At 39.1% G+C, this 18,665-nt stretch overlaps 1 protein-coding gene across 4 annotated transcripts in view; it reads left to right on the forward strand.

Moving 5' to 3' along the window:
- ctc1 (CTS telomere maintenance complex component 1) overlaps positions 1-18,665 on the forward strand; it is an 82,548-nt gene that overhangs the window by 48,591 nt on the left and 15,292 nt on the right. For all 4 annotated transcript variants that reach the window (XM_072278094.1, XM_072278093.1, XM_072278096.1 and 1 more), the window contains 10 exons: positions 446-535; positions 2,287-2,427; positions 2,840-2,934; positions 3,402-3,511; positions 3,917-4,082; positions 5,261-5,338; positions 6,489-6,654; positions 8,971-9,035; positions 12,699-12,864; positions 16,916-17,045. In XM_072278094.1, coding sequence (XP_072134195.1) covers positions 446-535; positions 2,287-2,427; positions 2,840-2,934; positions 3,402-3,511; positions 3,917-4,082; positions 5,261-5,338; positions 6,489-6,654; positions 8,971-9,035; positions 12,699-12,864; positions 16,916-17,045 — 1,207 coding nt within the window. The remainder of the gene's footprint in view (positions 1-445; positions 536-2,286; positions 2,428-2,839; positions 2,935-3,401; positions 3,512-3,916; positions 4,083-5,260; positions 5,339-6,488; positions 6,655-8,970; positions 9,036-12,698; positions 12,865-16,915; positions 17,046-18,665) is intronic.

An 18,665-nucleotide genomic window follows, 5' to 3' on the forward strand; every position in this document is an offset into this window, starting at 1 on the left:
GTTATTACTCCAAATGGCTCCATTTTGTCCTCTTCTCCTTTTCCCACTGCTGGTATTAATATTTGACTGTGCATGCAGGTGTTAATGACAACTTAATAAAATGCTCATTACAAAATATTAGTTATTTGAAAGCAGTTGATATACATTCAAAATGCTAGCATTGCATCTTTGGTTTTTGTTCTTGTGGTTTTGTTTGTTTCATACTGATCCCTTGCCATTGGAGTTTTTTTGCTGGAATATTCTGTAATAAAAGTGAACACTTCAAATGACTGCATTTAATATTGACATTTTTACTCTTTAAGCTACAGCAGAAGTTTGGATACTTGAACAACATAATTGTGGACACACAAATAAGAAACACTGGAGTAATTGTTAAGCTTTAGTCTTTTTGCACTTGCCATGAAGATATAAATAGTGTATAATATTTTCCTTCTGTCTCTTGCAGGTGCATTTGGATTTTGTGGGTGAAGCTGTGCGGTGGTACCATTTGATAAGTGTTGGGGGTGTGTACAGAGTCATTGGACTGAAGCAGGTGGTAAGGAACTAAAACCTGATTACAAATATACAATCATGGGAGGCGGTTTGCATATTGCGGTTGTTTTTGAACTCATTGCCATGACAAAAAAAAAAGAAATCACAACCTGTTGACCCAGATTTTTCTGGTAAATGTTGATACTTCTGAAAGAAACTACTGGTGAACAGAGGTGAGGAATTTCTTTAGCTAGTGGGTGGTGAATCTGTGGAATAGGGGTGCCACAGAAGCATAACAGAGCAACACTATTACTGTTTGAGGCATTGGAGTTCAATTCTGACAATATCTGTAAGGTTTTTTTCCGTTCCTCCCCATAAACCGTGGGATTTCCTCCGGGTATTCTGGTTTCCTCCCACATTCCAAAGACATACCAGTTAATAAGTTAATTGATCATTGTAAATTGTCTTGTGATTAGGCTAGGGTTAAATAGGTGGGTGGCTGAGTGGCTTGGCTCATTAGACCGGAAGGGTCCGTTCGGCGCTGTATTCTCTAACTAAATAAATAATCACCATGGACATCTGTGGAGACTAAGTCATTGGGTACATTGAAAGTGGAGGTTGATAGGTTCTTGATTAGTATGGGTGTCAAAGATTATGAGGAGAAGGCAGAATGGGGTTAAGTGGGATGATAAATGTGTTGGAATGGTGGAACAGACTTGATAGACTGAATGGCCTAATTCTCCTTTTAACTCGCAGTCTTATTCAGTTTAAATGGCAGCAAATTAGTGACTTTTGAACATTTGTAGTTGAATGTGAAAGTTACAGAATTGGATGAAAGATAGCGCCACATTTGTCCATGGAGTGCAGAGTCAGAATGTGATCTTACTGACATTACTGGCATTTGCACTGAAAAGTGTTTCCTGACACTGGGTTAAACCCAGGGCAAAATCCCATTCCCATAAATTTCAATAAGGATATGGGGAACAAAGTAAATTTCTGTTTTAATTATTTGCAATGTTTTTGCTTTTAATAGATATCACTTTGATTTTTTTATGAAGTTCTTCAATGTTCATTTCTGTTCTATTTTTTGTGCAATGTGCAAGTAACTGTATGAGTGAATTATGAAGACACCTTCCTCGGATGCTTGTTCTGTTGATACTGTAAAGCTCTTCCAGTGCTTCCCTGACGTTAGCACTTGGGGTGGGGGAGGAAGGGGGCAGGAATTTAATTATATGTTGTTCAATTGCCAGAGAACAGTGACTGCTGTCTATGGAAGAGTTCATGCACCAACCTTTGTTGATGTATGCATAGAGTCCATCTCCTCTGGATTTCTCCAACAGGGAGCTCCTACTTGTACGGAATAGTTATCTCGTCGAGTTGAAATACTAAATCAGGCATGTTGTTGTTTAGCCGCCTTTCAGTGAAAATCAGAATGCAACAGTTTCTCATCTCTTTCTATGCGTTAACAGTCTTAAAAACCCTAACAACTCTGAGAGTAAAAGTGGTGTTAGCTTTGTTGGTTTTGGGGAGAGTTTCTAGGGCACAGCTTCATCAGTATTCAGTTCATGGTTCTCTGCAAGCCTCATTGCTAGTATCCACGATGCTTCAGGCAAACTTTGTTGTTCTCCAGATCCCAGCTCAAGACAAGTTCATTCTTGTTGTGACTAGGAGTTGCAAGTCCGTGCAAGTGAGATCTGGCCCAGAAGGACTGCATTCTGATTTTTACTTTGCATCAATAAATGTTATAGCAAATTGATTTTGTGTAATTATCACTTAAAGAAAAGGTTAATATCTTGTTTTATTTCTCTCCTTCAGGGCACATCTGTATTTGAGCAGTACTCTTCCTCTGTTCCATTGAAAACTCTTCAGAGTGTGAACTGCCCTCGCAGCCTCGTCGTTCAACCTGACTGGAAGTTTCAGTATATTTCCACGTTCTCTTCTTTACGCCAATTCCCAGTAAGCTGGTAATACAGAAATCAAAGAAAAACAGAGGCACTGTAACATTTTTGCTACTTCAGGGTTTTGTTGATTTGTTAGTGTGCTTTGCAGCATTAGAAAAGTTGCAGTTATATCTAATATAAAAGTAATTAGGTATTGTTGTATTGTGTACTCTTGATGGTTTAAGATTGCAGTTCATGTGACTAGCTATGACAGTCAATGAAAGCAAGTGAAGGATGATTACTGTGATATTAAGAAATAAAAGATCTGTTCTTGTTTCTTATTCTAACAGGGATAACTTGTTTTGTGGTTGTTGCTGTTTTATATACTGTATTAGCTTTATGGGTTGTGGCTCATGTTTTTAAATACATCTTTCTCCAGGCAATAGAATTGGAGCATTTTGTTTACTGTAAAATTAATTACATTGCAGCTTTCTGAAAAACACACAAATATGCCTGCTTACTTTGAAAAATTGGCCTCAGAAATGCCTCATCTAAGCACGATTCAAGACATACTCTCTGGCAGGTAAGCACAGAAATGAAAATGGAATATTACCATTTGGTTATCCTTTTGCTTTTCTGTCCTCCATCCTTTGATTTACTATGACTCATTTATGGTTATACAAGATAAAGTAAATGTCGGGATCTAAATAGCCATTTTACAGTTGAAGTTTAAACACTGCGTAGAAGAAAAAGGTTTTGCATTATGCACCATTTTGTTATGTCTGAACTTAACCTTATCCTTTTTAGAGGGATCAACGGGCAGCAAGTGGAGTGGGAATCCTTTGAATTGCTCATGCAATACGGCATTCCATGTTTTCAAAGGAATGTTGATGTTCCCTATATTTCTATAAGTCCATATGTTAACTTCTGTTTGAAACTTTTCTCAAGTTTTTTTTAAATAACCTTAAATGTAACTAACAGAAATCCAAAAAGGCGAATTGGCACTGTTGTAATATCCTCAATTAGAGTCTTATTTGGATTGTCTAACAGTTCCTCAGCATCGCTTGTCTCTTTCACTGGAATTGTATTGGAAAGAGTGTGCTTAGAATCCAAACGATGGTCCAACTTTGCAGCTCCTATAACCGATATAGATACTAAAGGTAAGAATGCAGTATTACCAGCTGTACACAAAATTATATAGTGTTTTTCTGAAATTGGTGTCTTGTGTTGGGTTGAAATGTTGCAATGTATTGTAGCAATAATATGTGACAAATGCTGGATGCGTTGATTTGTTCAGAATTTCTCATCAACTCCTGGATACTGCTGACCAGGGAAGATGCTAAGAGGTGATTCCCTGTTTTCTCAGTAAAGAAAGGAAAAACATACCACTTTCTTTCCCACCATTGGGAAGGTCAAGGAAAGAATTATCTTTTAGGTGGAGCTTTCAACTTTTTTTATGCTCGACATGTTTGCCAGGATGCTTACAGTAAGGTTAATTTCTTAATGTTTACCTGGTGAATGAATTTTGTTGCATTTAACACTCTTTGCCTCTTTCTTGTTTATAGGTGTATTCGTTCCTGGTGACTGGGATCTGAAGTTCACTGTTGGACAAGTTCTGAATAGAGCCACGGCCTTGAATGTCTATGTAGATCTCTTACAATTTACGTATACCATTGGGATCTTACCAGGAACGATGGTGGTATTTCATAATTTGGAGAGAATTATATCCAGGTTAGTTTTTTAATTTATGAACATGAAAGCCTTTTTGAGTCGGCTGTCACCTACTTTCGCTGCCCATTGATTTGATTTATTTGCATTGGCTCCAGCTCCCTTGATGCTCTCACTTTTCAAATCTGTCATCTGGTCACCAGTATGTCAATAGCTCCATGACCTTTGCAAGAGAACTCTAGATTTCGATTGGCCTTTGTAGGCAAATGTGTTTTATGGCTTCAGCTCACTTTTTAAGTTTGGATTTCCCCTTGCCTATCCACCTAGGGTACTAATTACCATCTAATGGTCATCTCAAACACTTGAATGAAATTGTCTATCAATTCACCTATACACAAGAGAATACAAGCCAAATTTATGTAACAAGTCTTCATAATTTATGTATTGCACCTCTTCAAGTTCCAAGGTGCAGTGCTCAAAAATAAATACATGAGTCTGTTCTAAAGCCTAACTCCTTTTGTCACGTAGACCCATTGAGGTGAAAGATCAGCATTTAATTTGTGGTGTTTATCACTTTTTGCACCCATCTGTTGGGTTTCAGTAGTTATTGGATTTTAATGTCAGATTTCCCATGATTCCTAATTTGTTACCATTTGGCACAGCATTTATGCTCACCTCTCAGGTTCAAAGGTTTAAACTCCTTACTGAAATGAGTTTCCTCGTGCTCAATCTAAATGACTGCCACATGGGACCCTTGCAGCTGGCAAATTGTCATAGTTTTGATTTAATCAATCTTGAATAGATTGTAACTGGGTCTCAAGAGGTGATTAATTCACTGCTTTGGCCCTTCAGGGGCATTTAGCTTGGAAATAAAGAGAATGCTAAAATACTGTAGGTTTTGTATAGATGTTGAGTACTGAAAACATTTTCGTGTTAGTTGCAGTGGGCAAGTAGGAGGGTTACTGTTTTACGTCAGTTATTCATTTCTTCAAAAATACTGATTCTCAATGTTTCTGGCATCTTTATTACTGAGAAATGTATTTTTACTTGTTGATATCTTGTCTTATGTACTCAACTATGTTTTTAAAGGACTATTCTTGGATCCAATTAAAAAGACTGAGTCATCTTGTCCTGTAGTTAAGATTATATGTTTGAAGGACATCATGTTGGCCGTACAGTGTTTTTTTTTCTTCCTGACAATAAAATCCATCTCATTTTAATCTGTTCAAATTCTGTTTCAGACACAACAATGTGTACTGCAGATTTGTGCCTTCTAGCAGTCTCTCTATCCTTGAGTTGTCTTCACTGGACGGTAAAAGGTTGGTATGGTTATTTGCATTTTGTTTACTTTAAAAGGTTAATATACTAAGTTGACAGACCCTGTGTTCATTGCTTTTGGGCTTCCTAAACTTTTTGTAGTTTATAATTTAATTATTGACATTGTAATTTATTAATTTTAGAAGCATAATATCCATAGGAAAATAGTTTTCATATTTTGCTTTCTTTTTAACTTGTAACTTAAATAATAAATATTTGAAAGTTGATGCAGAACAGAATGCAAAAAATGAATTGTGGGCCTTCGAGAAACTTCGCAGTTTCTCGGTCAATTCCCAACACAAAAGCCCAAGTTGGTACTAATGTTTGAACAACCGGGAAAGGGCAGAAAGACTCCTCTGTCACGTTTTGTCCCAATTCCTCCATTGTGTGTACTCCTATACAATACGAGAATTGAGAGCAGTTTAACCAATTATAGCTTCATAGTGTTACAAGGGCAAAGTCACAGGAACGATGATGTAAACTAACAACTGCTGCTATTTTACACAAAGTAATCAAACATAGCTTATTTCTTGCATAGCTCTGTAGAAGGAAAGTACTGTGCAATTAAGCTGAAAAATGTAACTTTATTAACACAGTCGGATATTAAAGAGACACACAACAAAATGCTGCATGAACTCAGCAGGCCAAGCAGCATATTTAGAAAAGAGTAAACAGTTGATGTTTCGGGCTGAGACTCCTTATCAGGAGTGGAAAGGAAGTGGAGAAGTTGGAGTAAGAAGGTGGGGGGAGAGGAGGAAGAAGTGCGAGGTGGTAGGTGAAACTGGGAGAGGGGTAAAAGATGAAGAAAAGAGTTGGGAAGTTGATGACTGAGACAAAGGGCTGGAGAAGGGGAATCTGATAGGAGGGGTTAGAAGACCATGGAAGAAAGGGAAGGAGGGGGAGTTCCCGAGGGAGGTGATGGCCAGATAAGGAGATGAGGTGAAAGATGGAAACAGTAATGGGGAATGGTGAGGGATATTATAGATACTGGTTGAAACTGACCTGTGTGAAGTGAGATTTAGGAATGATGGTAGCAAGAATTTCAGTGAATTGACATTGTTAATGTTTAGGGAAATGGTGTAACTGGTTAATTTGAAGTCAATAATTTTAATTTTTATCTTGTAACAATGTTTTCTTTGTATCTGCTTTCAGTTCATTAAGCAGTGCAGCAATTGCAGAGCAGCCCTTCATCTATCTTGGAAATTTAATCTCTGGGCAGGAGAACTGCCAACAGGGCCTTGTTTGTTGCCATGTGGTTAATGTTCACTCTCTGAAACTGCAGTGGGTTTGCAGTCGTTGCAGCAGTATTTTTAAACAGGTTTGTTTTTTTTAAAAATGTTTTTGAAAAGATAAAAACATTGCTGGGACACAAGGAGCTATTCAGAGTAGGAAATGCTGCAAATGTGCAAAAGGTCTGTTCCTAAAAGAAATTCAGGTTTATAGATGTTGAAAGATTAATTGGATTTCTGAATGGACATTGAACCCATGAACATGACCTCATTACATTTTTTATTCCTATTTTTGCACTACTTATTTAATTTAACTATTTAATACATCAGTACTTGCTGTAATTCACGTTTTCTATTATGCATTGCATTGTACTGCTGCAGCAAAGACAACATTTCATGACATATGCTGGACATAATAAAACTGACTCTGATATGTTGATAAGACCATAAGATATAGGAGCAGAATCAGGCCATTTGGCCCATCAAGACTGTTCCGCCATTTCATTATGGCTGATCCAATTTTCCTCTCAGCCCTAATCTTCTGTCTTCTCCCCATATCCCTTCTTAACATTATCAATCAAGAATCTATCAACCTCTGCCTTAAATATGCATAAAGACTTGGCCTCCATAGCTGCCTCTGGTGAAGAATTCCATGGATACACCGCTCTTTGGCTAAAGAAATTCCTCATCTCCATTCTAAAAGGATGCCCCTCTATTCTGAGGCTGTGTCCTCTGGTCTTGGACTCGCTCACCACAGGAAACATCCTCTCCACGTCCACTCTATCAAGGCCCTTCACCATTTGATAGGTTTCAATTAGGTCACCCCTCATTCTTCTGAATTCTGCAGAATAAAGGCCCAGAGCAGTCAAACACTCTTCATATGACAAGCTGTTCAAACCTGGAATCATTTTCCTGAACCCCCTACAGTTGCAGCACATCCTTTCTAAGAAAAGGGGCACAAAACTGCTCACAATATACCTTGTATTGGGAAAGTGTCCCTTCTATATTGTTCAGTCTGTTACCAGGTTATACTGTACCAATATTCTGCTGAAATCAAAGTTTCAGCATAATATTGGCTCAGTATAACCTGATAACAGATTACTATTCTCTCTTAGCCGTGCAGGTGTGCAACTGTGCAGTAACTGTAATGCTCCTGTGCCTATATATTAATGTCCCATGCAGTTTTCAGGCCATGTAAAATAAGTAAATAAATCAATAAATTTCCTGTGCAGAGCAAGGTTGGTCCTTGCAGTTGTTTTAAAAGAAAAATAGAGGGAACATTGTAACAGATGAAAGCTAAATTTGATCAAGTAAAACTTTATTTCAGGTTTCAAACGTCCAATTTAATGTCAGAGAAATGTATACAGTATGCATCCTGAAATGCTTTTTCTTCACAAACATCCATGAAAACAGAGGTGCCCCAAAGAATGAATGACAGATAATCGTAAGAACCCCAAAGTCCCCCTATGGCTCCCCTCCCTCCAGCGAGTAAGCGGCAGCGAGCAACAGTCCCCCCCGGCAAAAAAAAAGCAAGCATTGGTACCGCCACTGAGCACTCAGAGTGAGCAAAGCAGTAGCAAAGACACAGACTTGCAGTTACCCCAAAGGCTTGGCGTTTCATCTTGCATTCAACATACTGCAGATTCTCTCTCTCCCTAATAAGGGAGAAGGTGGTGTCTCCATTTTTAACCAGGGAGCGGAGAGACATAACAAACAACTCGCTGGTTTATGACGTTGAAAGTCCATTATGTCGCTTTTTCTGAGCTCTGTGCCTGAAGATCGCAAAGATTTCGGGCCCCACAGCAGATGTCTTGACTCCCCCCCGCCAACGACACACGTGCCTCCTGCTGTGACACCAACCCTAGATCCGCCTTTCTCCAGAGCCCCGAAATCTTAGGCTTCTGAAGTCGAGTGGACTCTCAGGCCAAACCCTTGGCCAGTTATGGAACCCCGAGAGTGAGTCCCATTTCCGCAAAGAACCGAAGTCAGCGTGTAATGCCAGGTCAAGGTCTTCAAAAGAACCCTGAAAGGGAAAAATAGAGATATTAAAGGTGGAAATAGAGCTGTTTCCGAAGATGCAAGCAAAGGAGTTGCAGTTTAGTGCCAACTTAACTTTGCCCCGCCTCCGGTTTGACAGAGTAGTGCAGATTAAAAACCTGCCACCAAATTTTTGAATATGGTTGTAAATGGTCATAGTGTGGAATGAAAAATAATGTTTTCAAGAGCTTAAAGCATATGAATCGAAGTACTTCCGTGATGAAGAATACAGAATTATGTTTAAAAATAGTTGGGGAATTAAAATTCAGAGTGAAGTTGAGAGTCTGGATACACATTTGATGTCTTAATAATTGCACTTTTCAATAATGTATTTAATAACCAAATTATCATTTGATTTCTTCATTTAGGGAAGGTGTACACGAAGCTCTGAATCCTGCCGATCTGCAGATGGTGTATTTCAAGCTTATGCAAAGTAAGCATTGAGTATTTGGGAGCTGTTTTTTAAATGAGCACCAGAAGATGATTCTCTGTTTCAGTCACTTTTGAGCCACCCATGTGTTCAAGTCACGGAAAGTTAGCATATTATCTCAGAATTTGGAATTCACCTAAATGAGGAAGTTTTAGCTCCTGATTACTAGAGTTTGTGCACACACTAGCTTATAAATTATTGTAAAGTAATCAAACTCAAAAGATTGTTTCAGTGTGGTGAATGTTTTCCCACTAACAGTGGATGACTAATATCTAAGCATACGTGCAAAAAGTTCAGACACAAAGGGCGTATGTTGGAATGACACATGCCAGGAATATTCAGTGGTCACTCCACTGTCATGTATTGGGTCTCATGGTGTAAGCCACGAGTTGGATTTTGGTTTCTTCTCTGTGATATCAGTTGGCATCTTTTCCTACTTTTTACTCCCACTTGCTTCTCTGGACGTCACCTCTTTCAAGGTTTGCTTGTCAAAGATCAGACAGAGCTCTTCAGATGTGTTTGCTACCCACACTTGACTCATCAGCATTATTGTACGTGACTCAAGAGCCCGTTAACACTGCTGGTATTTAAGGCAGCAATGAAGGTACTCCATCTGCAACAGTGTTCAGGGTTTCTATCATCGTGTCACTAGCTCGGTTTTCACTACTGTTAGTCATGTAAGTTCCAGGTGGAAACTCAGGAACACCTTTCCACTGGGATGTAAGATTCTTCATTGCTGTTTTTGTAACAATTTTGTTTTACCTGTTAGGGTTGTTAGCCCTGAGCTGAAACTCCCCCCACTGGGTGTGGCCTCTACCCTTGACCTGTTTAGCATGGGCGATCCTACCAAGAGCCAAAGCATAAAGCCCAGACTCCAGCCATTATAACTCTCTGGGTCATTGAGGCATGCAAGCTTCCAAACCACAGGAAGGTTGTGGTCCTCTTGAATGTACCTGGCAGCATTTTATTTCCCATGATAAATGTGCTTTTTTGATCTACTGTCAATAACAGTCACGGTTGCAATTTCTGTTCTGCAAATTTCTTCCTTTTTATCATTTACTAAAGTTAAGATGTTATCTTCATTTGAGCACTTTGAACTTGCAGAGCACTGTTTTCATCTTCACCCTCTAGTGGTTTTCAGTTTGAAGAAGCTGTGTTTAACAGCAGCGAATCTCAAACTTTTGATTTACTTTGATTTGTCTTTCTTCCTCCAACCTGATGGTGTTCTCAACTGCTTGAATTTCTTAATAAAAATTTTGAAAACAACCTCTGGACTGTCTCCTTTAGATTTGGGATGCAGCTTGTAATTACAAAGCCACTTGTAATATGATTGTTTTTTTTAAAAAAAAAGCATTTTAAAACAAGTGGAATGGACAGAAATGTTTAAACCAATTACTTTAGGATGCATGAATAGACTTGTTTCCCTGAGAACCTATTTGCAAACAAGATGTTGAAATGGAAAATGTATAGTAATGTTCATTTACTCTTTAATTACACTGTGCTTCTGCAGACTTTCATGCTATTCTGCACTTACTGGCAACACTTGTAGAAATAAAGAATTTCTACGACATGGCTTTATAGAAACTTTGTTCTGGAGCAAGAATTTTCTTTTATGGGTTACATGTGTTGCTGATGGGGCTAGCATTTATAACCCATCCCTGGAGTAGTTTGGAAAATAACCTGACTGGCAAACTGTTGAATAGTTGAATTAGAGTTGAAGATGGATGCTGCTTTGCATTCGTGGCTAAGATGCTCGCAATATTGCTGCAGTTCTGATCCGCAATATTAATTTGTCCCCTATCACTATCGAAGCATTGAACAAATTTAACTCCTCCATGGTGCAACACTCACAAAATGCTGGAGGAACTCTCCAAGTTAGGCAGCATCGATGGAGGAAACTGAACAGTCCTGATGATGAAGGGTCCCATCATGAAATGTCACCTGTTCATTTGTCTAAATAGATGCTACCTGACCTAATGAGTTTCTCCAGAATGTGTGTGTGTGTTGACTCAGATTTCCACCATCTGCAGTCTCTTGAAAATTTCTGTGCTATCCACCTGTTCTTTTGGCGTTTCTGACCACTGAACAGTTATTTATTTTTCTGGTACTTTCTCTCAAGCCATTTTTTAAAGAGTCATAAAGAATAAATTCTATTTTAAAGTTCCCTTATTCTCTAGCTGTCACAAATCTCCCAACACTTGGGCATTCAGTTATACGTCCCATGTATGTTCACCTCAATTGCTTTTAATCTGGTGCTAGATCCCCTCTTGAGTGTGAGGTTCCATTAATTAGTCATACTGAGAGACTGACCTGTTCATTAGCACATTGGACCTACTACTGATTTTGAAAAGTCCCAGTCTTCACTCTGGGTTTTCACTGGCATAGGCATGGGGTGCTCGTAATTTAGTTTTTTTTTAATGTAATTATCATGATTCTTTCAGTGACTTCTGCCATGCTAGCCTAGTCATTTCAATGCTTCAGTCCTGTTCAGTAGTATCTGGAAGTGCACAATGAGATTGGAGCTATCCTCTGGTGCCTGTCAGGAACCTTATTCAAGTCATACTTATGTCTTGAACCTTGGTGAAGCCCAACTTGAAAGTGTATAATACTTAACACCACTGAAAATGAATCTATAAAGTGTGGCAATCGCCTTTACCTCAACTCCTTTCTCTGAGTTAATTCTTTCCTCCTGCTTTCAGAAACACATTCACATTGAAAATATCTGTTGATGTACTTCACTTGCCAAACTCTTAACAACCCTTGTTATCAGAGAAGTCAAATTTATTTTAAGTTTTGCAACAGTGCGTACAAATTTGTGCAGTTGTCTGCAAGCCAAGTTTGATGATAGAGCTATTAAAAAAAACTTCATGCCATCTCAGAATTTCTCTTCCTCGCAAGTTAATCTGATCATCCATCCTAATTAGTCAACCCACCTTCCTCTGATTACCTCAGTCACTCCACTGAACAGTAAACACTTGAAACCACTTTTTCAGATGCTGTTGTATTTGTAAGTGCTAGTTATGAACATTCTATTCCATAGCTGTACCTTTTATATTTTATATACTACTTGAATGCTTTTTGTTGCATATTGTGCAACATACCACAACACCTTCCTAATGCATGTAAATACATATGGCACAAGGGGCCCAACAATGGGTAGTTAAACCTGCCTAACGTCATCAAGGACATATATACAGAATGGTGCAGGTAAAAGGCCAGCAATATCACGAAAGATTCCACCCACCCTACTCGTGCACTGTTTGTCCTACACCTATCGGGGACGAGATTACGCAGCATCCACTCCAGGGCCACGTGACTCAAAAACATCTACTTTCCCCCAAGTTGTCAGGCTGATCAGCACCTCCACCTGTAACCCAGCCCATCACCCATTAACCTGTCCCCCTAGCCTGCACCACCTATGTATACCTAGCACCAATTTATGTACTTGTGTAGTTATCCATGTATATAAGTTGTTAATTTTGTTTTAGAGGATTGCTTTTATATTTGTATGCTTGGGTTTTTTATATGCTGCATTGGATTGGAGTAACAATCATTTTGTTCTCCTTCACACTTTTGTGTACGGAAGAATGGCAATAAACAGCCTTGAATCTTGAATGTAGTTGATCTTTAATGGCTGTGTTAATGTTGAGATCTGTTTGGTTGCAGAATTATTGTGGAGGATGGAACTGCAGAGGCATGGGTGTACTGTAAAGATAAACAGATAGCAGATTTGCTACAACTCAACTCCACCGAGTGGGAAGGATTGCAGGAACACGTTGCCCAGCAGGGTAGCGTGTACTTCCAATACCAGGGTCGTAGTGGCCATGAATTGGTAAGTTGAATGTCCACTTTGTTTATAAAAATTAAGATCCGTGCCCTGTCTCCTTATTTTAGAGCAGCCTTGACTTTAATGCAGTCAGGTACAACATTGCGCCTGCTTTTGAACTCACAAGAATAACATTCACAGTGAGAACTTCTTTGTTGCCCCTTATACAAATATCATGTTAAGTGTAGGGTTGCATGTGGTGGTGGTGTTGTAGCCTGTTGGTGAAGATAGTAGTTGTCCTGATAATCAAGCTTAATAGTTCTATGGCTAATTTGTCTGCACGCAATTTGTTTCTAAGTATCTGCAGTTTTTCAGGTCATATTATCCTGCTTTTATTGGGAGAAGTTGCTGTACCTAGTTTCTCTATTTTAAAAAGAACTTGTGACATTGTATGCTGCACAAACATCATATTCCAAGAAATACACGTGTAGTATTTTCAATAAATCCTTTTATGGGAGGTTCTGATGTACACAATGTTGCAGCTATTTTGCACATAGTGTTCCTCAAACAGAGATTGTTTGATCAGTTAATCTGCTTTGGTATTTTGGGAAAGTGATGCAGACAAGGACTTACAATTCCCTGCTTTTCGGGAGGAAGTATAATGTATACTGCAAATGTCCCTCCTTACATCTATGCCACATTTTAACTCATTTGCTATTTCACATCAAATTGACATTATATTTCATAGCACTTGCTCCTTGTCATTCAGTGTATTTATTTACACGTTGCTGTGAAAGGTGCTACACCACATGGATTCTCTTTCTGACTTCTGGGTTAGAAAAACTTGTTCTCATGTTGAGTTTCCTTAAGTATTTCAATAAAAATGGTGTTTCTAGAAGTAAATCATCCAGTTTACTCCAGGACAGCCAGTGCCTTTTTCCATGACAGAAATGACTAATTGAAAAAGCATAATTTTAAGGTGATTGGAGGAAAGTAGAGGGGCAAATTGGAGGTAGTCTTTTCCCCCCACACAGTGGTCAGTGCACAGAATAAGACCCCTAAGACATAGGAGTGGAATAAGACTATTTGTCCTATTGGTCTGATCTGCCATTCAATCATGGCTGATACTTTTTTCCCCCTCCTCAGGCCCACTCTCTAGCCTTCTCCCCATAACCTTTTATGCTGTGTCCTATCAAGAACCAGTCAAGCTCTGCCTTAAATACACCCAATGACCTGGCTTCCTGTGGTAATAAATTCCACAAATTCACCACCCTCTGGCTAAAGAAATTTCTCTGCATCTGTTTTAAATGGGCACTCCTCTGCCTGAGGCAGTGCCCTCTTGTCCTAGACTCCCCCACCATGGGAAACTTCATTTCCACATCTACTCTGTCTAGGCCTTGCAACACTAGAAAGGTTTCAATGAGATCTCCCCTTATCCTTCTAAGTTCCAGCAAGTACAGATCCAGAACCATCAAATGTTCTTTGTATGATAACCCTTTCATGGCTGGAATCATCCTTGTGAATCTCTTCCGAACCCTCTCCAATGCCAGCACATCTTTTCTTAGCTGAGGTTAAAACTGTTCACAATACTCAAGGTGAGACCTGATCATTGTCTTATAAAGGCTCAGCATCACACCCCTGCTCTTGTATTCTAGAACTGAAATGAGTGCTAACATTGCATTTGCCTTCCTCACCACTGACTCTACCTGCAAATTAACATAAGGACATAAGAAATAGGAGCAGGAATAGGCCATACGGCCATTGAGCCTGCCCTGCCATTCATTAAATCATGGCTGATCTGTCCATAAACTCAGCTCCATCTACCTGCTTTTTCCCCATAACCCTTAATTCCGTTACTATCTAACTGTATCTTAAATATATTTAGTGAGGAAGCCTCAACTGATTCCCTGAGCAGAAAATTCCACAGATTCATCACTTTCTGAGCAAAAGTTTCTCCTCATCTCCATCCTGAATCTTCTCCCCTGAACCTTGAGGCAATGTCCCCTAGTTCTAGTCCCACCTACCAATGGAAACAACTTTTCTACTTTTATCTTACCTATCCCTTTCAAAATTTTGTATGTTTCTATAAGATTCCCTCTTATTCTTCTGAACTCCAGAGAGTATAGTCCCAGGCTACTCAATCTCTTCTCATAGGTTAACGCCATCATCCCTGGAATCAGCCTGGTGAACCTCCTCTGCACTGCCTCCAAAACCAATATATCTTTCTGCAAGTATGGAGACCAGAACTGCACACAGTACTCCAGGTGTGGCCTCACCAGTACCCTGTATAGTTGCAGCATGACCTCCCTGCTCTTGAATTCAATCCCTCTAGCAATGAAGGCCACCATTCCGTTTGCCACCGTAATAACCTGTTGTACCTGCAAGCCAACTTTTTGCGATTCATGAACAAGCACTCCCAAGTCCCTCTGCACAACAGCATACTGCAATCTTTCACCATTTAAATAATAATCTGCTCTTCTATTATTCCTTCCAAAGTGGATGATCTCACATTTACCAACGTTGTTAACCTTTAGAGTGTTCTGCACAAGAACTCCTAAGTCCCTTTGCATCTCAGATTTTTGGATTTTCTTCCTGTTTAGAAAATAGCCTGCACACTTACTTCTTTTACCAAAGTGCACGACCATACATTTTCCAACATTGTATTTCATTTGCCAATCTCTTGCACATTTTCCTAATCTAACTCCTTCTGCAGCCTGCATGTTTCCTCAACACTACTTGCCCCTCCGGCAGTCTTTGTATCATCTGCAAACTTGGCAACAAAGCCATCTATTCCATGATCTAAATCATTGATATACAGCACAAAAAGAAGTGGTCCCAAAACCAACCCAGAATGCTCTACAGGGGCTGGTGGTAGAGGCAGATAAATTAAGGATATTTAAAACAAGCACATCGATGAAATGGAGGGCGATGTGGGAGGGTAGGGTTAGATTGATCTTGGAGGTTAAAAGGTCAGCGCAACATTGTGGGCTATAATGAGCTATAATGTTCTATGTTCAGATCACTCTGAAAGATGGGCATGGTGAAAATGATTTATTTGTTTATTTCTGGTTTTAAAAATACTTTATTTGTTTCACCATTCTTTTGACTTTATAACATGGTGTTCTTTTTGTGCATCACTCATGTATAGCATGGCAAGCTCTTGACTGGAAATCGAAAGAGAACTTGGCTCTGAAGCACCTTAAGTTGTAGGAGCAGGATTAGGTCCTTTAGTCCATTTGCATCTTCACTGCCATTCCATCAAACTCATTCTCTTATTAACCCTCTAAACTCATTCTTTTGCCTTCACTCTATGACACCCTTACTAATCAAAAACCTATCAATCTCTGCTTTACGTATACCCAACGGTGGCCTCCACAGCTGCCTGTGCAATGAATTCCAATTTCACCATCTTTTGGCTAGAGAAATTCCACCTCATCTCTGTTTTAAAAGAATGTCTTTGTACTTAGCACACAGGGATGTGTATAAAGGAAATTACTTTGTCTAAATCTTGAATCCTTCTAATTTGAGTTCTGGTGCTCCTGAACTGAGTGTACTGGGAAGTTTGTGTAATGAGTGCTATCCTATTTCAACCTTCTGTGCAGTTGTCCACTGAATGTTTCCTCTGCGTGCTCATCCTTTTCTTTCCTGGTGTATTCAAAATTCCTGAGTTTCTGTCTTTCATTTTAGCTCTAAACTTGGTGCATCACCTTGCCTGCCTGGATCCTTGCTTTGCAATTTTGTCCCACCATCACACAACTTACTCAAAAGTATCTCAACTTTCCCTCTCAGCCTTGAAACTTATGAACCAGGGTAGATGCCACCAAATCACATTTTGCCTGATTTCCTCCATTGCTCTCTAACCCTCTGTCTTCCATTGGGCAATAGATTTGACTTTTATTTTCAACATTTGTAAGATTAAACTATATCATGTTCCTTGTTTGAGTCAAATAGATGTGGCCAGAATGAATGTATAAATCATCAGAGTTTCAGTTTTGAGTCTTGGATGCTCAAAGTTGTATCAGAGAAATTAACAAAGCGATGTTAGAACATAGCGGCACATAATTGCTACAGTCAAAATATTGCAAATTTAATTCACCTTTTGTTTTTGTAATTGCAGCATGAAGAGAGAACTGGAGATCTCTTAATGCAATACGTCAGAATGGTCTGTGCTAGCCCTATAGTCTGCAGATCCATTCAACTTCTCTTCAAAGTTGACTCAAGGAGCAGACGCATGTTAAAACAGACGGGTAAGTTGCCTTGTGGTCATTCTTCTACATTGGTGTTTGATACAAAATGTGAGGATAAAGCTGAATGGACGAAACCAAAATTAGTTGAACTTATCAAAAACTCACCAAAAAAACTCACTTGATATTGCTTGATGTTGAGTTCAATTGTACTTCTGTTAATTGTCGTATTTGGCTGACCGCTCAGTGTTATTTATTTCCTATCAATTCAGCCAAATAGAATTTTTTAAATTAAGTTTTTTAGTTTGTGTTGGCAGTGTTGAATTTGTAATTTGTTGTGATTGTGACATAAAACACTTGTCATTTTCAAAAATATATCAAAGAAATTTAGGATTGTTTTTAATTCATTCAGTACTCAGGGCTATAATCCTACTTTGGGCTCATAAATATGTACAGTGGAATATGACTTATCTAAGAACTTAATTCTGTAAAACATGTTAATCCCTTGCTTTGACACCAAGGCAGTTGATAAAAGTGTTTGCCCATTTCAAATGGAGAATGTACATAAAATAACTCCTCAACTGCTTTTTGCACGACTTCATTTCTAAAGGACATTGTCTTGACTTTTGAGTGACCAAGCTCTTTATTGAACTGACTGCCCATTACACCCCTGGTGTTTAGGGCAGCAATGAAGGTCCTCCATCTCTGGCGGTGTTTGGAGCTTCATTCATACTGTCTGTAGCTTCCTTTTGTGTTTTCACTACTGTCAGTCGTGCAAGTCCTGGGTGGAGACTCAGGTATACTGCTGCTCTTATGTGGAAGGTTTCCGTAACAGTTTTATTTTACCAGTCAGGGTTGTCAACCCTGAGTTGAACCCCCTGAATCTGGAGAACTGATGGACCACTCTTAATCTGGCCTCTACCCTTTGGCTCTAGGTAGGGTCACCCATGCCAAACAGGTCAAAGCACAAAGCCCTGATTCCAGTCAACAGCTCTATGGGCCATTGAGGTACGCAAGCCTCCAAACCCTGCAACAAAGTTGTGGTCCTCTTGGAGGACCTTATTTAAGTTTACATGCAATAAGTTCTTTCATGACTGAGCACACTTGTGCTTAAATGTCAGGTGAAAGAAAACAGTTTGCTGTTATTTGCCTTGGTATCAGCTAACCAGTGCTCCACCGTAAAGTTTGAAGCCCATTATCCTTGGATTGGCATTGCTTAATGATTTCAGCTCTTAACTTAACAGTTCAATGTCATATTTTTCTGATAGCTTTGTTTTGTGAGGATCAGGCAAAATGTTATTTATGTGAGACTGTTATTTTCAGATATTCTGGAGATGGTCACTCCAACTATTTGAGGGTTAACAGTTTTACACTGCAATGCAGAGTATGATGATGTTACACTTCCACTGTGTAATTGCTCCAGACTAGCACTCCTTATTTCAGATGCTGAGTGCTTTACTGGGAACTGTGCATTAGGGAGATGGGGCCAATTCAGTTTCTTCAGTGTTTGTCCAAACTAGTAGAGCAGTTATCTGTAAATTGTAGTTTGGCCATGGCACTGGATGAGGTACAAAGTGCTAAGAAACAATATGAGGAACTTTTGCTCAACAAGGTAATATTTAGCTGAATGATAATGATTAGACATTAAGACTCTCAATTAAAGTTACTGTTATAACTAGTAAA

This window comes from Mobula birostris, chromosome 14 (assembly GCF_030028105.1).
Source record: "Mobula birostris isolate sMobBir1 chromosome 14, sMobBir1.hap1, whole genome shotgun sequence".
Lineage (NCBI taxonomy): Eukaryota > Metazoa > Chordata > Chondrichthyes > Myliobatiformes > Myliobatidae > Mobula > Mobula birostris.